The sequence below is a fragment of the Biomphalaria glabrata genome, chromosome 15 (genome assembly GCF_947242115.1).
Source record: "Biomphalaria glabrata chromosome 15, xgBioGlab47.1, whole genome shotgun sequence".
Taxonomy (NCBI): Eukaryota; Metazoa; Mollusca; class Gastropoda; family Planorbidae; genus Biomphalaria; species Biomphalaria glabrata.
Window position 1 is genome coordinate 22091445 of NC_074725.1, and position 13527 is coordinate 22104971.

Consider the following 13527-nt stretch of genomic DNA (forward strand, 5'->3'; position numbering starts at 1 on the left):
CGATGGTCCAGGGTTTAAACCCTAGTGGCAGCTCCCACCTCCCGACGTCCTGCGGGGAGGTTTGGACTAGGAAGTAAACTATCTTCAACTCTGAAGGAACATCCGAAACATGTAAAACATTTTACAAACAAACCATTCAGGTCGTTCTCCACCTTTTTTTTTCCCAACTGGGGTTATAGCGAATTGAGAAAGCTAAAAGCATGAAATAGTGCTAAACAAAAACAGTTGATCAAAATATTTCTAATCGCACAGATTCATTACATTAACTTAATTACTTGACTGATCAAACTAATTATCTTATGAAATACAGACGTTACTTAAAAAAAATGATTATAAATATATAGATATATCCTACAGTTACACTTTGTATAAGTTTTTTTTTTTTAAAACGTTTTTTTTTTTTTTTACAGTTGGCAACAATTTTTAAAAAATTCATCACAGTAATCTGCCCTTTGCTGACATTTTGATTATAAGAACTGGGATGGAAACGACCGATCATCATCGTGTAAATGTGTGCTGCCCAAAATGTAGAACAATCTAAGGTAGGTAGGCAATAATAATAATAAGTTGAATAATAAAGTACTGTGTAATACCGTAATTTTAAATTTGAATCATTCAATGAATGTGAATTTTATAAAGACTGAGTCACACTACTGACAGTATATTGACACTGACACACTTTCAATTTCAACTTTCACTTGACTTAGTGACTTAAAGTTAAATTAGTTCTACTTTACTTAAACTTTTATAGAATATATCTAGATCTACATGCTATTCGTTGCAATCTGACTATCTGTGAGTGTGAGTTTAACAGTGAAGGCGAAGGGAATTTTCCAAAAAGTTTTAGAATTCTGAAAATTTTGTCTGATCCATTTTTTCATACGTGAGGCTATGAAAGCGCTTGGCTTCCGAACCGGGGATTCCAGGTTTGAATCCTGGTGAAGACTGGGATTTTTAATTTCAGGATCTTTGACTACTTTGAGCGCCTCTACTCTGAGTACACCCAGCCCTAAGGCTAATGGGTACCTCTGCTATTTGTTTGGGAAAAGTAAAGGCAGTTGATCGTTGTGCTGGCCACATGACAACCTCATAAACCATAGGAACAGATTACCTTTACACCATCTGCCCTATAGTTATAGACCACAAGGTCTGAAAGGGGAACTTAACTTATTTTTTCAGACGAAAAAAATTTGATATTACCACCTAATATTTCTCTATTCTTGCTAAAAAAAAACATCCAAAATTGTAGATCTATATCTTGACATTTTCTTAATGGAAAATATTATTTTATTATTTAGAAAAAATGTGCACTAGATTTAAGTCTTAATTGTTTTGTACATGCACACATCCGATATTGGTCTGTTAACATAATTTTGTTTTCTCTTGACTCTTGGTTATCATTACAGCGGATGGGCCGTCACGGCTGAAATAAATTCAAAATTAGCGTTTCCGAGTTTGCGCAGACTGTGTTAACTGCTCCTTGACTTAATTTTTCCTGTTTCATTTTGTGCTCTTATATTTTCATCGGGCTACATTATTTATTATTAGATCATATTACTTCTGTGCACTGGCAATGTAATCAATTTATAGGTCTAGTCTAGTGATCTAGATCTAATCTTAGTGACTTAGTTTCTTATTGTGTGTGGCACTGTGTTCAATCTAAGTCTAAGCTAGATCTACTATAATCTAGTATCTAGTCTTATACAAGAATCATATCATAGATATCTAATCTAGGGTATTAGTTCAAATTTCTCTTATCTTTTAAGAATATGCAGAAAAAAAAATGTGATTAGATCTACCAATCTATTCACTATTCTGTAACCTAGTTTGTATTAAAATACCTAATAGAAATACGAGACATCTTTTAATTAATGCACTGTCACTGTGCCAGGCTGTGGCTTGAAAAACATGTTGATCTAGCTAGATCTAGATCTTGACTACTAATCTTGGCTTCAGAAATCGTCCATCAGTGACATTAAAGTTTTTTGTTGTCATTATAAAAACAAACAACAAATTATCATTTCAAACATTGGTAAAGCAGCACTTAAATCAGATCTTGAAATTCAATAAGCACAATGATGGCTGCCTTATTTGTCAAAAGGGCTGCCACAATCTCAGTGACTGTCACTTGTCCTACACCAACAGCTAAGCCAGTAACCCAACAAATTCATAGTTTTATGTTACTGCTAAGAAGGCTATACACAAAGTCTTTTGAGCACCTCAAAGACTGTGCCAAAATTGAAAGCTTCATCTCAATTGCAAAGGTTTGCAACCTTTTCTAAAAAATTTCAATCAGATGCACTATTGTTGGTTGCCCTTTAATGCTTTATGCCCCAATACCCCTTTATTAGCATGCTTCAGTCGTTTTAGCAAAGACTTATAACAACAGCTGTTTTAAAAAAATGTACTTATGTTGCAGCACTGCTTATTGTAGATTTGATAGACACCAAAAATCTTCTAAATTAAAACTAAAGCCAGCGCTAGAGATGTTTTAAATTTCTAGATGGAAAGCAGAAAGTTTCTGCTGACAACAGTTCTCAAACTCGTTGAAAATCTTCATTGAAGAATGCTATTCCCCAGAGTTTAAAGTGGCAAAAGCCCAAATACCCTTTGCAAGATATTGATTTTGAGCATCTAGGTTCTGCTTGGCCGTATCTGTACAGATGACTGTGATAGTATTAAATCTGAATTTACACAATTACACATTACCATTTTAACTACAATTTCTGCGCAAATTTTATGGCCTGGAATTTTAACCTTTCTCCTGGAAAACTCCTGGAATTTCATAATGACTTTGGAACAGAAACCCTGAAATTATATATTTGTAATATTTGATTCAGTATGTCTTTTTGTTACATTACTTTTTAGTCTTTTGTCCTCAAATGTCTCTCAATAAAGCGACTTTTTGAATGGTGTTACTCTAGTCAAAAGTGAACATTCATTTGTTATTAATCTCACTGCTCCATTTTGCCCCTGTTCTAGATCTAAAATCTAGTTAGTGTGTTGTTTTTTTTCTTGAGTTGACATGTCCCAAATAATATTGGTCTTTAACCAAGGTTAAATACTTTTATTTGTAACAAATTCTTTTAATAAACCCTAATGGGTCCCTAATGAGGCTTATGCTTTGTTTTGCTTTTTTATTAATTTTTTAAAAAATAATTTCATCATGGGGATTCCATGATCAATCTTTCTTTTATTATAACACCTAGGTATTTGAGTTTTTGGTCTGTAGTTTACTATAAATAGTATTTTTATATTAAGTAGTCCTTTATAAAAAAAAATAATTTCTTATTATCAAAATGTTCTTTTACTCTTAATAATTGGCATTTTTCAAGGTGGAAAAAACAGTTGGATTCCCATTTCTGTAATTCTACTAATTCTCTTTGTATAATGTCAGTATCTTGTGTTGTTCAAAGCTTATATCAAATCACTCTTTCTGTCTGTCTGTCTTTACACATTATTTCTCCCACACCCAAACTCTGATTTTGCAAAGTTGTTACTCTTACCTAACAACATAAGAATAAAAACAAAACAATTAGTTAATTAACTATTGGTAATAATTTTTTTTGTTTGGTATTTCTAACAAGGGAAAGAAAGTATACTTGACTGAAGTGGTGGTATAAGCTGAATTAGTCCCCTTTTTATATTTTCTTGTTTTTCTTGGTCTATATTCTGTAAAAAAAAAACTTTTTTGTTCCTGAAAGTAAGCATTCTAGAATCTTAACAGATTGTGGTTTTAGAGCTAGTTTAAAGGACTTCAAGTAGAATGATATATATATATATATATATATATATATAATATAAATATATATAGAAAGAGAGAGCGAGATTAAGTACTAAAATGTCTAAAATAGAAGATGTCATTGTGACCTAGTATTAGGATAGGTCATAAGACCAGTGACCTCAGCTGTACTGGCAAGTTAGTCCAGTGGTACTTTGTGGTCCCAAATTATATTATCTAGGCTATTAACTATAGCCTCTAGATATACAAAATTAGTGAGACAGACAAGTAATAATACTGAGATTTCAGTTGCAACAAAAAAAAAATAGAGTTTATTTAGAAGCAAAAGAAAAGATCATGGAATGTATAAATGGAAATAAAGGCTAACAAAAGAAAATGAAATAATGAAACATATCAAAGTAGGAAAACAGGTTCGTGTCAAAATAATTTAAGAACCACCACCAAAGAGGTACAGTAGTGTCTTATGTCAAATACCAAAAAGATGGTTTACAATAATATCATACATACACTAACAATGAATTGACGTCATCCATGAGACACACTACTGTCTCGTATCAAAACAAAAGATGTCTTTTACAAAAAAAAAAAACATACAGGAAAGGATAAGAGACTAAGTAGACATAATATTTACATAAACCAACTTATTACTAACAAATAAATAAAGTTAACTTAGCTCATTATCAAAACACTCTCCCCATAATAGTGGCACTAGTGGATCCAGAACTTCGGAGTGGGGGGGGGGGCGATTTTTTTCCTAACCCTAACGGCCAGTAAACCCTAATCCTAAATTTACAAATGGATTAAAACATCAATATATAGCTTATATTATATAGATATTCAACTAGTTTTGTTCAGAAACTATGATTTCTGATTAGAAGTAGGACCCCACCCCCCGCGCTCAAAGGGTTTAGGTTGGATGGGCTGCAGATGTATAATGTATTCGTTTCCCCCCCCCCCCCCCTCCCACCACCGCTGCCCAATCGGCTAACAGGGGAACGACATAATATAAAGATCGGTTAAAATATCAATAACACGTTTTAATTATATAGATATTTAATTTATTCCGTTGACTAGCTGTGATTTCTACAAATAAATTGGACCCCCCCCCCCCACTCGAAGGTTATGATTGGGGGTGGAGTGGGATTGACGCCATCGCCACCTCCCCATCCAGCCAAATTGGCCAACATACTAAAGGGGGGCGAAATAATCTAAAAATAGGTTGAAATATAAATAATTAGTATATATATTACTAACATAACTTATAAATTCTTATACAAATTGTGTGATTTCTTTACTAAAAGTTGTCCGTCACCCCTCCCTTCGGAGGGGGGGGGTGTTTTGACAGAGGGGGTGGGGCCACCTTCTGGATCCGCCAGTGAATAGTGGTGCGCACTCCTCTTGAGTAACACAGTAATAATACAACAACACAATTATTAGATAAACATTATAGAGATTTAGTTCAAACTATACTGGTCAGTTCAAAGACTCAAGAGAGAGTGGCAATTGTAAACAGTTAACAGGGACTTAAATCAAGTATTAAAGGGGACTAACTCTTATTGAAAACAAAAGTAGCTACCCTTATTGTCCCTCTTGTCACAGTCATCAACATTTTTACATTTTAAAATTAGCTATAATAATTGAATAATGTTATCTACTTATCCAGATCTAGATCTAGGCCAAGAGACTGATACTGTGGTAGCTGTTTAATCTTAACATATGTTTAAAAGTTTTTGTTCTTAGATAAACGATAAAGAACTAGACCTAGATGTAGTCTTAGAATCAAAGATAAATGAATATGTAGACTTTAAAACTTGTGTTGTTAATGTCATTTAATTTGCATGATTTAGACCAAAAGAAGAAGAAAAAAGAAATAAAGCTGTCATCACTTAGATCTACAGTCTACTTGTGTACATTTTCTAGGCTGAACAATTTTGATCTCAACTTTTAGATATAGATCTCCAGAGACATGAGTGGAAATACATGTTCTCACAATGAAGCAGGTACGGCTTGTTCTAGTTCAACTGTATATCTCTCTAGCATAATCTATATCAGTTGAGAACTTCACATTTTGTCACATATGGCATAGGGAAAGATTATCAAAGTGATAACTTACTCAAGATGTGAATTATTTGAGGATTTAACTCTTTTCATTGACATTCCAAATCCTCCTCACCCAAACTATCAGCTTGATTTTCCATTAATATCTGGTCCTATGTAGAAGTAAATTTATCATTAGTTGGCTTTGTCATGTTAGTCTTATTAATTTTTTTTCTCTTTTAAGATGCTCCAGTGCTAAAGTGTTTTGTAGTTGGAGCTGGTTCAAGAGGATCTGTGTATGCAACATATGCAAAAATACATCCACAAAAAGTTAAGGTAAATCTTTAGGTGCAGGTAATGAAATTGTATTCATTAAGAAATGGGGATACCATAGTGATCCCATTAAGTAAAGTACCATTTTCAGACCAACTAATGTCATGTACTCCTCATACTGGGGTGGACATAGGGGTAGCCTAAAAATACAAAATCTTTGCCCCCCCCCCCCTTTTTTTTTTCCCCCAGTCAACATATCATATGAAAGACTTAAAAAGCTTGTACCTATAATTATTATTTATCAAGCTAGGGGTCTATCAGGCTGTCAAGTGAAAGAATGCACAATGTGGACAAAGAAAACATTTCATGGATGTTCTCAAAGCATTGCTGAGAGCATTCCACATGTGCGCTGCCATCTTGGAGATGAAGCACATGATCTAGTATCATGGCACACCTCCAGCTGGAATAGTTTGCCCAGTATGCAGCCAAACATTCACACAGGACAACTAAAACCTTAAGTCCTCAGCCCCCCAAAAGTGGTCATTATACAATTTTGAAAATAAAAGTGCAAGGTAAAGATAGCAACATTTTGTAAAGTAGGTTTAAAGTAAACTTATGTATTTGGCTGTCCCAATACAAACCAATGGTTGCTTTTTGAAGATAAAGATCTCAGTATCTATTAAAAACAAATACTGATATGCCATCTAAAGTTGTATAATACTGCTCTGTTAAGTGGTGAAAATACTTTTGTAGAGTATGCTTCTATATATATTTTAATTGAGTGATTCTTGTGATATCAGGTTGTTGCTGTAGCTGAACCTCAAGAAGAAAGGCGAAACCGTTTCGTCAAAGCTTATAACATTCAAGATGAAATGGTTTTTACTGGTATGTTTTCATTTTGTTTTGATTATTTGTTAACTTAATTCACAGCACAAAAATTTTAAAAAGAAATTAAAAAAATATTTGAATCTTCTGGGTAATTAGTTCTCTTAATTGTCAATTAAGTTATTAATGTAATGATGCTAAAAAAAAACTTACAAGTTCTTCAATTTGGTAACAGGAAAATTGTACTCAAATAGGGTTTTTGTTCTTAAGGTTTTATTTCAAGTAATTGTTTCTTACATATTATATATAAATATATTTTTTAAATGCAACATTATTTTGTTTCAGATTGGAGAGATGCTGCCAAATTAGAGAAATTTGCAGATTTTGTTATTATAGCAACACTAGACAGAGATCATAAAGTAAACTTTTTTATAATTATTTTTATTTCATTTCCAAAATTGTATAAAAAAGTAATTTTTTAAAAAAGAAATTTGCACTTATTATTAACATTTTCATAAACCTTTTTGTTCCTGGTCTTTAATACATTTTTTTTTATTTCTTAGGATCCAGCTGTTGCTTTTGCCAAATTAGGATATGATATATTGCTTGAAAAGCCGATGGCGGTATGTTCTTATTGTAATATGTTCTTTGTTTTTTTTAAACACTTTTCCCGTAAATATTGACCTTTGTTCTATGTCACTAGATGTGACATGGTGACATAAATATCTCTTGGCTGCCAATTAAAATGCCCTGATTCTGTTGGTGATTGTGTTTTTTTTGCTTTTTTTTTTTTAAACGTTACAATTTATTTATGTTGAAAGGGATATAAGTTAATTTATTGTAAGTGGTAGAGGTAATGCAGAGTTATTAGTTTAGTTAGGGCTGTTTGTTTTTGTGATGGCCATCATTAATATTACAATGGCCACATTAACTTGAGCTCATTAAGGGTGTGAGTAGCAGGACATCTCTGCGATTCATGATCATTGAAAAGAATTTCTCCCAGCAATCAGGATTGAAGAAATTGTCTCAAGGTTTCTCTGTGGTTGAAATTGTTCTGCTTTTTGAGTCACTTTATATACATTAATGTATTGACCATCTAACTTTCTATCCTGTATCTAAATGGTCTATCGCCTTGCACCCCAGGATTTTTTTTTACTGTCACAGTCCATGAATAGGTCACTTCTCCAACTGATAGGATTCTGATGATAAATCCCCATTGGAAATTTGCATTGGGACATGTTTTGACTGTGCAAGTGGTTACTGGTGAATCCCCTCGCCAGGTATAATGCCTTTTATTCCCAAAGCACTGAGCTAATCCACTGGGGCCAGTTTAGCCACCCGGTGTTTGCCAATCTGCTTCCATTAACGACACCCTCTTTGAGGATGCTATGTTGTGGCCGCAGGAACCAGAATCCTGTTGTTGAATGTCATTTTTTTTTTTGCCCCTTGGTGTGCTACATTGTTAAGGAATTTTTAGCTACATTTTCATGTAGTGAAAGTTAAAATGGTTTTAGCTTCTAACAGAGTTTTTCAAAAAAGGATTTATTTTAAAGAACATATTTCACATACACTTTTTATAAAATAAATATACTTAGATTTGTTTGTTACTACTGTTGTTGGTGTTTTTCAAGCACATTATTTTGATCTAGGATGTATTTTGTTGTTGTTTTTTTTGTTTTTTAGGTTACTGAGGAAGAATGCAGAGAAATTGTTAACGTTTGTAAAAAGAGTCAAGTTCTTCTTGCAGTTTGCCATGTACTTCGCTATACACCTTGGGTGACTAAGATCAAAGAGATTATATCAGCAGGACACATTGGTGAGATTGTAAGCATTCGTCATACAGAGCCAGTGAGTATCCACAGTTTTGCAAAGCTTATATCAACTCTGTCTGTGTAAAAAGTGTGAACATGTTTACACAATTAGACATTGTAACTGACAAAAACATGAACCAATATGAATAAATTACTAATTTGTTTATTAATTAAGATGATGAATTATTTTGTTTGGTATCCTAATAAGAGGAATAGATGCTACATGAGAGATGTGGATCTAGACATGGATTGAATCCTCTTTTTTCTTCACATTTTTTTCTCCCAATTCCTATTCTCGGATCAAGTTGAAAATTTGCATAATTATTCCTAGTCGATGACAATATATGAATCAATCCAAAAATTAGTAAAGTTCTCTCTTTTTTATTGTACATACATGGAACGCTAATCAGTCATAACATGGTACATAAAGATGTACATTATAAGCTGTGAAACTAGTTACCATCTCTGGGTCTCACTCTTGTAAAATGATAGGACCTTCCACAAAATACTTAGTTTTCTTCACTTGCATCCTGCTTGTTATACTGTGATACTGCTGGAGAGAACAAAAGTGGATATATAGAGAAGAACAAATTGTTTGCTTTGCGCATAGTGTCAGGGTTCATTTCTATGCTTTGGCTTGACTTGGCTCTTTAGGGGTTTTCTTGATTATTACTATTACGAACAATTATTACTTGATAATCCAGATATCCACTCAATTAGAATTACTTATTACTAAATAAACTTCAACTCCTGATAATAACAATGAATAACTTTAATATTCAATAAATCACAAAATGGCATCGACTCTCAAATATTATTAATTCACAATCACTAGTCCATCAACTCTATGAAACATATACGTAACACACCAGTCCAGGGAGCAACGTCCAACCTTCCTGGACTGGGAGCAAGACCTCACTAACTAACACACTCTTTCGCATATTCATCGAAGACTTAATCATTCATTTCATAACACGTGCAAGACTTCACATTCGTAACATGGGAGTACTAAAACAAGGGGATATAACTATCATACCAAAATATCAAAGTAGCATTCATTCTCGCCATACCTCCCGCTGACACATAGAAAAGGGAAAAAAAGGAATAACTTGTAATTTATTCAAATCACATTTGAGGTCAAAACCTATTCTCATTTTAAGCACTTTTGATTATGTTTGATTGATCAATATGAAGTACCCAAGAAAGAATGGCTTTAAAAAAAAGTTAAATAAAAGCAAAGATCAGAACTCATCATCATGTTTGCTTGCTTTTTTTATGTTGTCAACCCCACCTTGTAGATGAAATGGGGCTCTGTTGTCTGCATCTGTTAATATAAAAAACTTATTTCTGCTTATGCATTTATGTAAAACTTAAAATCTCTACAGGTTGGCTTTTGGCATTTTGCCCATTCCTTTGTTAGAGGAAACTGGCGTAATGAGGCCACCAGTAGCTGTAGTCTATTGGCTAAATCTTGCCATGATGTTGACCTCATTAACTATTGGTTGAGTCCTAGAAAATGTGTCCGTATATCATCATTTGGAAAGCTGACACATTTCACCAAAGAGGATAAGGTATGGGAACAACTAATATATAGAGATTTAAGGACAATTTTCAAGCTTTTATAACTTAAAAAAGTTATTTTAGTTTGGCTTTTTTAGGTTTATAAATTATCTTTTTTAAATTGCTTCATGCTCTAATTTGCTTTGAGTTTATGTATAAATTAAAACCATTTTTTCTTCCTTTTTTTTTTTTTTAAAGCCTGCAGGTGCTAGTTCTAGATGTTTGGAATGCTCTATTGAACCAAATTGTCCATATTCTGCTAAAAAGATTTACCTAGATCGACTTGCAAAGGTTAGTGTATTTTTTTTTTTAGAATGTTTTTACAATAAGTGAAGCAGTACAAAAAATGTAGATATTGTCCAACCATTATGCCTTATATTTCCAGTCCAAGAGTAAGCTGTAATTGTTTTAAAAAATATATTCTTAGACAATAAGAAAAAATGTAAAAACCTACAATTGAAAAAGTTTTGTGATTTTATTCAACAAAGAGAAGGTGGGATATACAAGAAATATTAATATGTCATAATTGTTTCTGTCCAGATCAAACTGTCTTCCCTGAGTTCATGACCAAAAAAAAAAAGGTTTAACCTACAAAAATAAAATCCCAATTTTTGTGTGTGCTATATTAAAGAAAATTGAATTCAAACTTTAAATCTAATTCCTGACCTATGTATTGTTCAACCTTCTTTTATAAGCAAGAATTGAAGTTTATACATATTAGAATGTTAGGACCACACAATATTATAATATTATGTTTTTGATATTATCAATGAAGGGGGAAGAGTGGAGATTGCTCTGCTGGTGGGGGAGAACTTTGTATTAAAACAAGAATATGTTTTTGTTGCATTGTATATTTTTTTATATCTGTTTAACAAATTTGGCTAAAAATTCTATTTCTCTGTATTTCAAATGAAGGGAGGTTCTGGTTGGCCAGTCAGTGTGATTACCAATGTGGTGGATATTGAGAATGTGACAGAAGCTTTAAGATCTGGTCCTTATGGGAAATGTGTCTATGATACAGACAACAATGTTGTTTCTCATCAGGTACCATTACTTTTTTTTTTTTTAATTTAACTAGTGATCACAACCAAGCATTATTTTGATAGTAATTTCCTAATTAAAAATAACTTGCACCATACTAAGATCATTTCAGTAGAGGCGTTTGGGAATCAAATAACATCTGCTGGCTATTAGCAGCCTTGGTTGTTATGTTTGTTTGTAAAATGTTTTACATGTTTCGGATGTTCCTTCAGAGGTGAAGATAATTACTTCCTAGTCCAAACCTCCCGCAGGACGACGGGGGATGGGAGCGGGCAGGGTTTGAACCCGGGACTATCGATAAGTGGGCCTCTTGGCATTGCAGTGTGGATGTAAATTAGACATCAGAGGTCGTTTCATAGGAGGTTGCATGACCAAACCCATTCCTAAAGCATACATGAGAAATGGTACAAATCCTATGTGGAAAGAATCTGATATGCCTGCTCGTGTCTGGCAGTTTTTGTGTCACCCAGAACAGTTGACCCTTGGTGTTAGCTGAAATGGTTGGAAAAACCTATAATTTCACAGTGTAGAATGGGACACTGGCCCTTATAGCATATTTTTCTCAGTTCTATCTAATCTACGATTTCAGTTTCTGCAACTTAAGGAAGTCTGAGAAAGTGGTATCACATATCTTGCATAAATGTACTTAATCTCTTTGAGTTAAATGTGTGTGTGTGTGGAGTATTTGAAAAGGTACTAGAAGTTATAAGGCATTATTCATACTGGCCAATTTCTTGCCATTTAGAGTTTACTCAGGGACCAACAGACTTTTTTCCTACTTTATTATTAAAACCTTCACTCAGTCAATTAACAACTTTTTTACTTCACTCTGTTTATATAGTTTATATAGTTCGTCCATCATGGTTCGATGATGACCACTTTGTCATCCAGGGGGCTGAGGGCTTTGCACTGGGGTTTTATACCTCCTCATGTGGCTGGTGAGACCTATGTGAGCCCGTAATGTTCGGCCGCACACTGGGCAGGTTATTCCAGCAGGAGCTAGTGTCGTTTGCCTTGCTTTTCTTCTCTTGCATTTTTCTTCTGCCAGCGTTGTTCTCTTTTCCTCAGCAACCTGTGCGCCAGTTTTCACAGCGGGATGCCATGATGCTCTGTCATGTGCCTCTGTCTCCCAGGTGCCTTGGTCTATGCTGAACGCCTTCAGAGAAGCTTTGAGGGTGTCCCTGAAGCGCTTTCTTTGACCACCTTGCGAGCGCTGTAAAACAGATGCTAAATATCTGTTACAGCTTCCTAAGGAACAATTAGCCTGTGCATAAAGCATTAGGCTGATGAATTAAAGCACAAAGACTCAAACTGATGGCAAAGACTATGATTTCATTTTTAGTGATGATCTCCTTGACTGGTCATCTCCTGATCTCTTCATTAACCACAAACTGATAGAATGAATGAACTTCTTAACTCATAGACTTTCATTCTACAGAGAAGTACTATTGATTTCCACCAAAGAAATATATTACACATAACCATCAAATTGCTTCTTAAATAAAGCTTTGCTGTTGGTTTTGAAATTGAAAAGTTTTTTTTACCAAAACTTGATTTTTTTTTGTTTTGTTTTGCAATTCTTAAATTTTTGTTTACTAAGGTTGTCAACTTCCAGTATGATGATGGTGCTACTGCTTGCTTTAATATGGTGGCCTTCACCAAACGTTTGTGTGCAAGAGAAGTTAAAATTTATGGTACAAAAGGGGAAATCGCTTTTGAAGATGGTTGGAGAGATGTCCAAGTCTTTGATTTCTTAACCCAGGAAACCAGTAAGTAAAATATAATTAATAAAGCTAAATAATATTACAAATTAATAAAACAATATAGCTCAGATACTTTTTTTTTAATACATGCACTCTTTACACGAACACAATTTATATTGAGAGATCAATTGAATGTGTAAGAAAGTTGCAAATACATTGTCCCTATGTAGTGGCAGTCATTCAATGCAATCAACTCATTAAGAACATGCAATTATGCTCAGGTGCTAAATTATTCTGCCACCATAAAATATAAAATAAAAAAGCCCATGGAACTTAGTTAATGCTATAGATTGTTCTGACTAAACATGTGCATGTACTCAATAAAAATTGTTGCTTCCACAATGACTCAAACTCAAGATCCTCAGTTGGGCTACCAGTCATTTAATATCTTGACCACCATATTCCATTTATGCAACTGCCTTACAGGTTTCAATTTCTAAGTCTGTTGTTTTTTTTGCTATTGACATGTTTGATT

General features: G+C 33.7%; 1 protein-coding gene across 1 annotated transcript in view; it reads left to right on the top strand.

Annotated features, from left to right (window-relative positions):
* Positions 1–431: 431 nt before the first annotated feature.
* LOC106066494 (putative oxidoreductase YteT) overlaps positions 432–13527 on the top strand; it is a 30048-nt gene continuing 16952 nt past the window's right edge. The window contains exons 1-11 of the mRNA XM_056011737.1: positions 432–542; positions 5590–5742; positions 6024–6115; positions 6853–6937; positions 7223–7296; positions 7441–7500; positions 8561–8725; positions 10074–10259; positions 10447–10539; positions 11164–11292; positions 12890–13058. Of these exons, the coding sequence (XP_055867712.1) occupies positions 5709–5742; positions 6024–6115; positions 6853–6937; positions 7223–7296; positions 7441–7500; positions 8561–8725; positions 10074–10259; positions 10447–10539; positions 11164–11292; positions 12890–13058 (1087 nt within the window). The 5' untranslated portion in view covers positions 432–542; positions 5590–5708. The remainder of the gene's footprint in view (positions 543–5589; positions 5743–6023; positions 6116–6852; positions 6938–7222; positions 7297–7440; positions 7501–8560; positions 8726–10073; positions 10260–10446; positions 10540–11163; positions 11293–12889; positions 13059–13527) is intronic.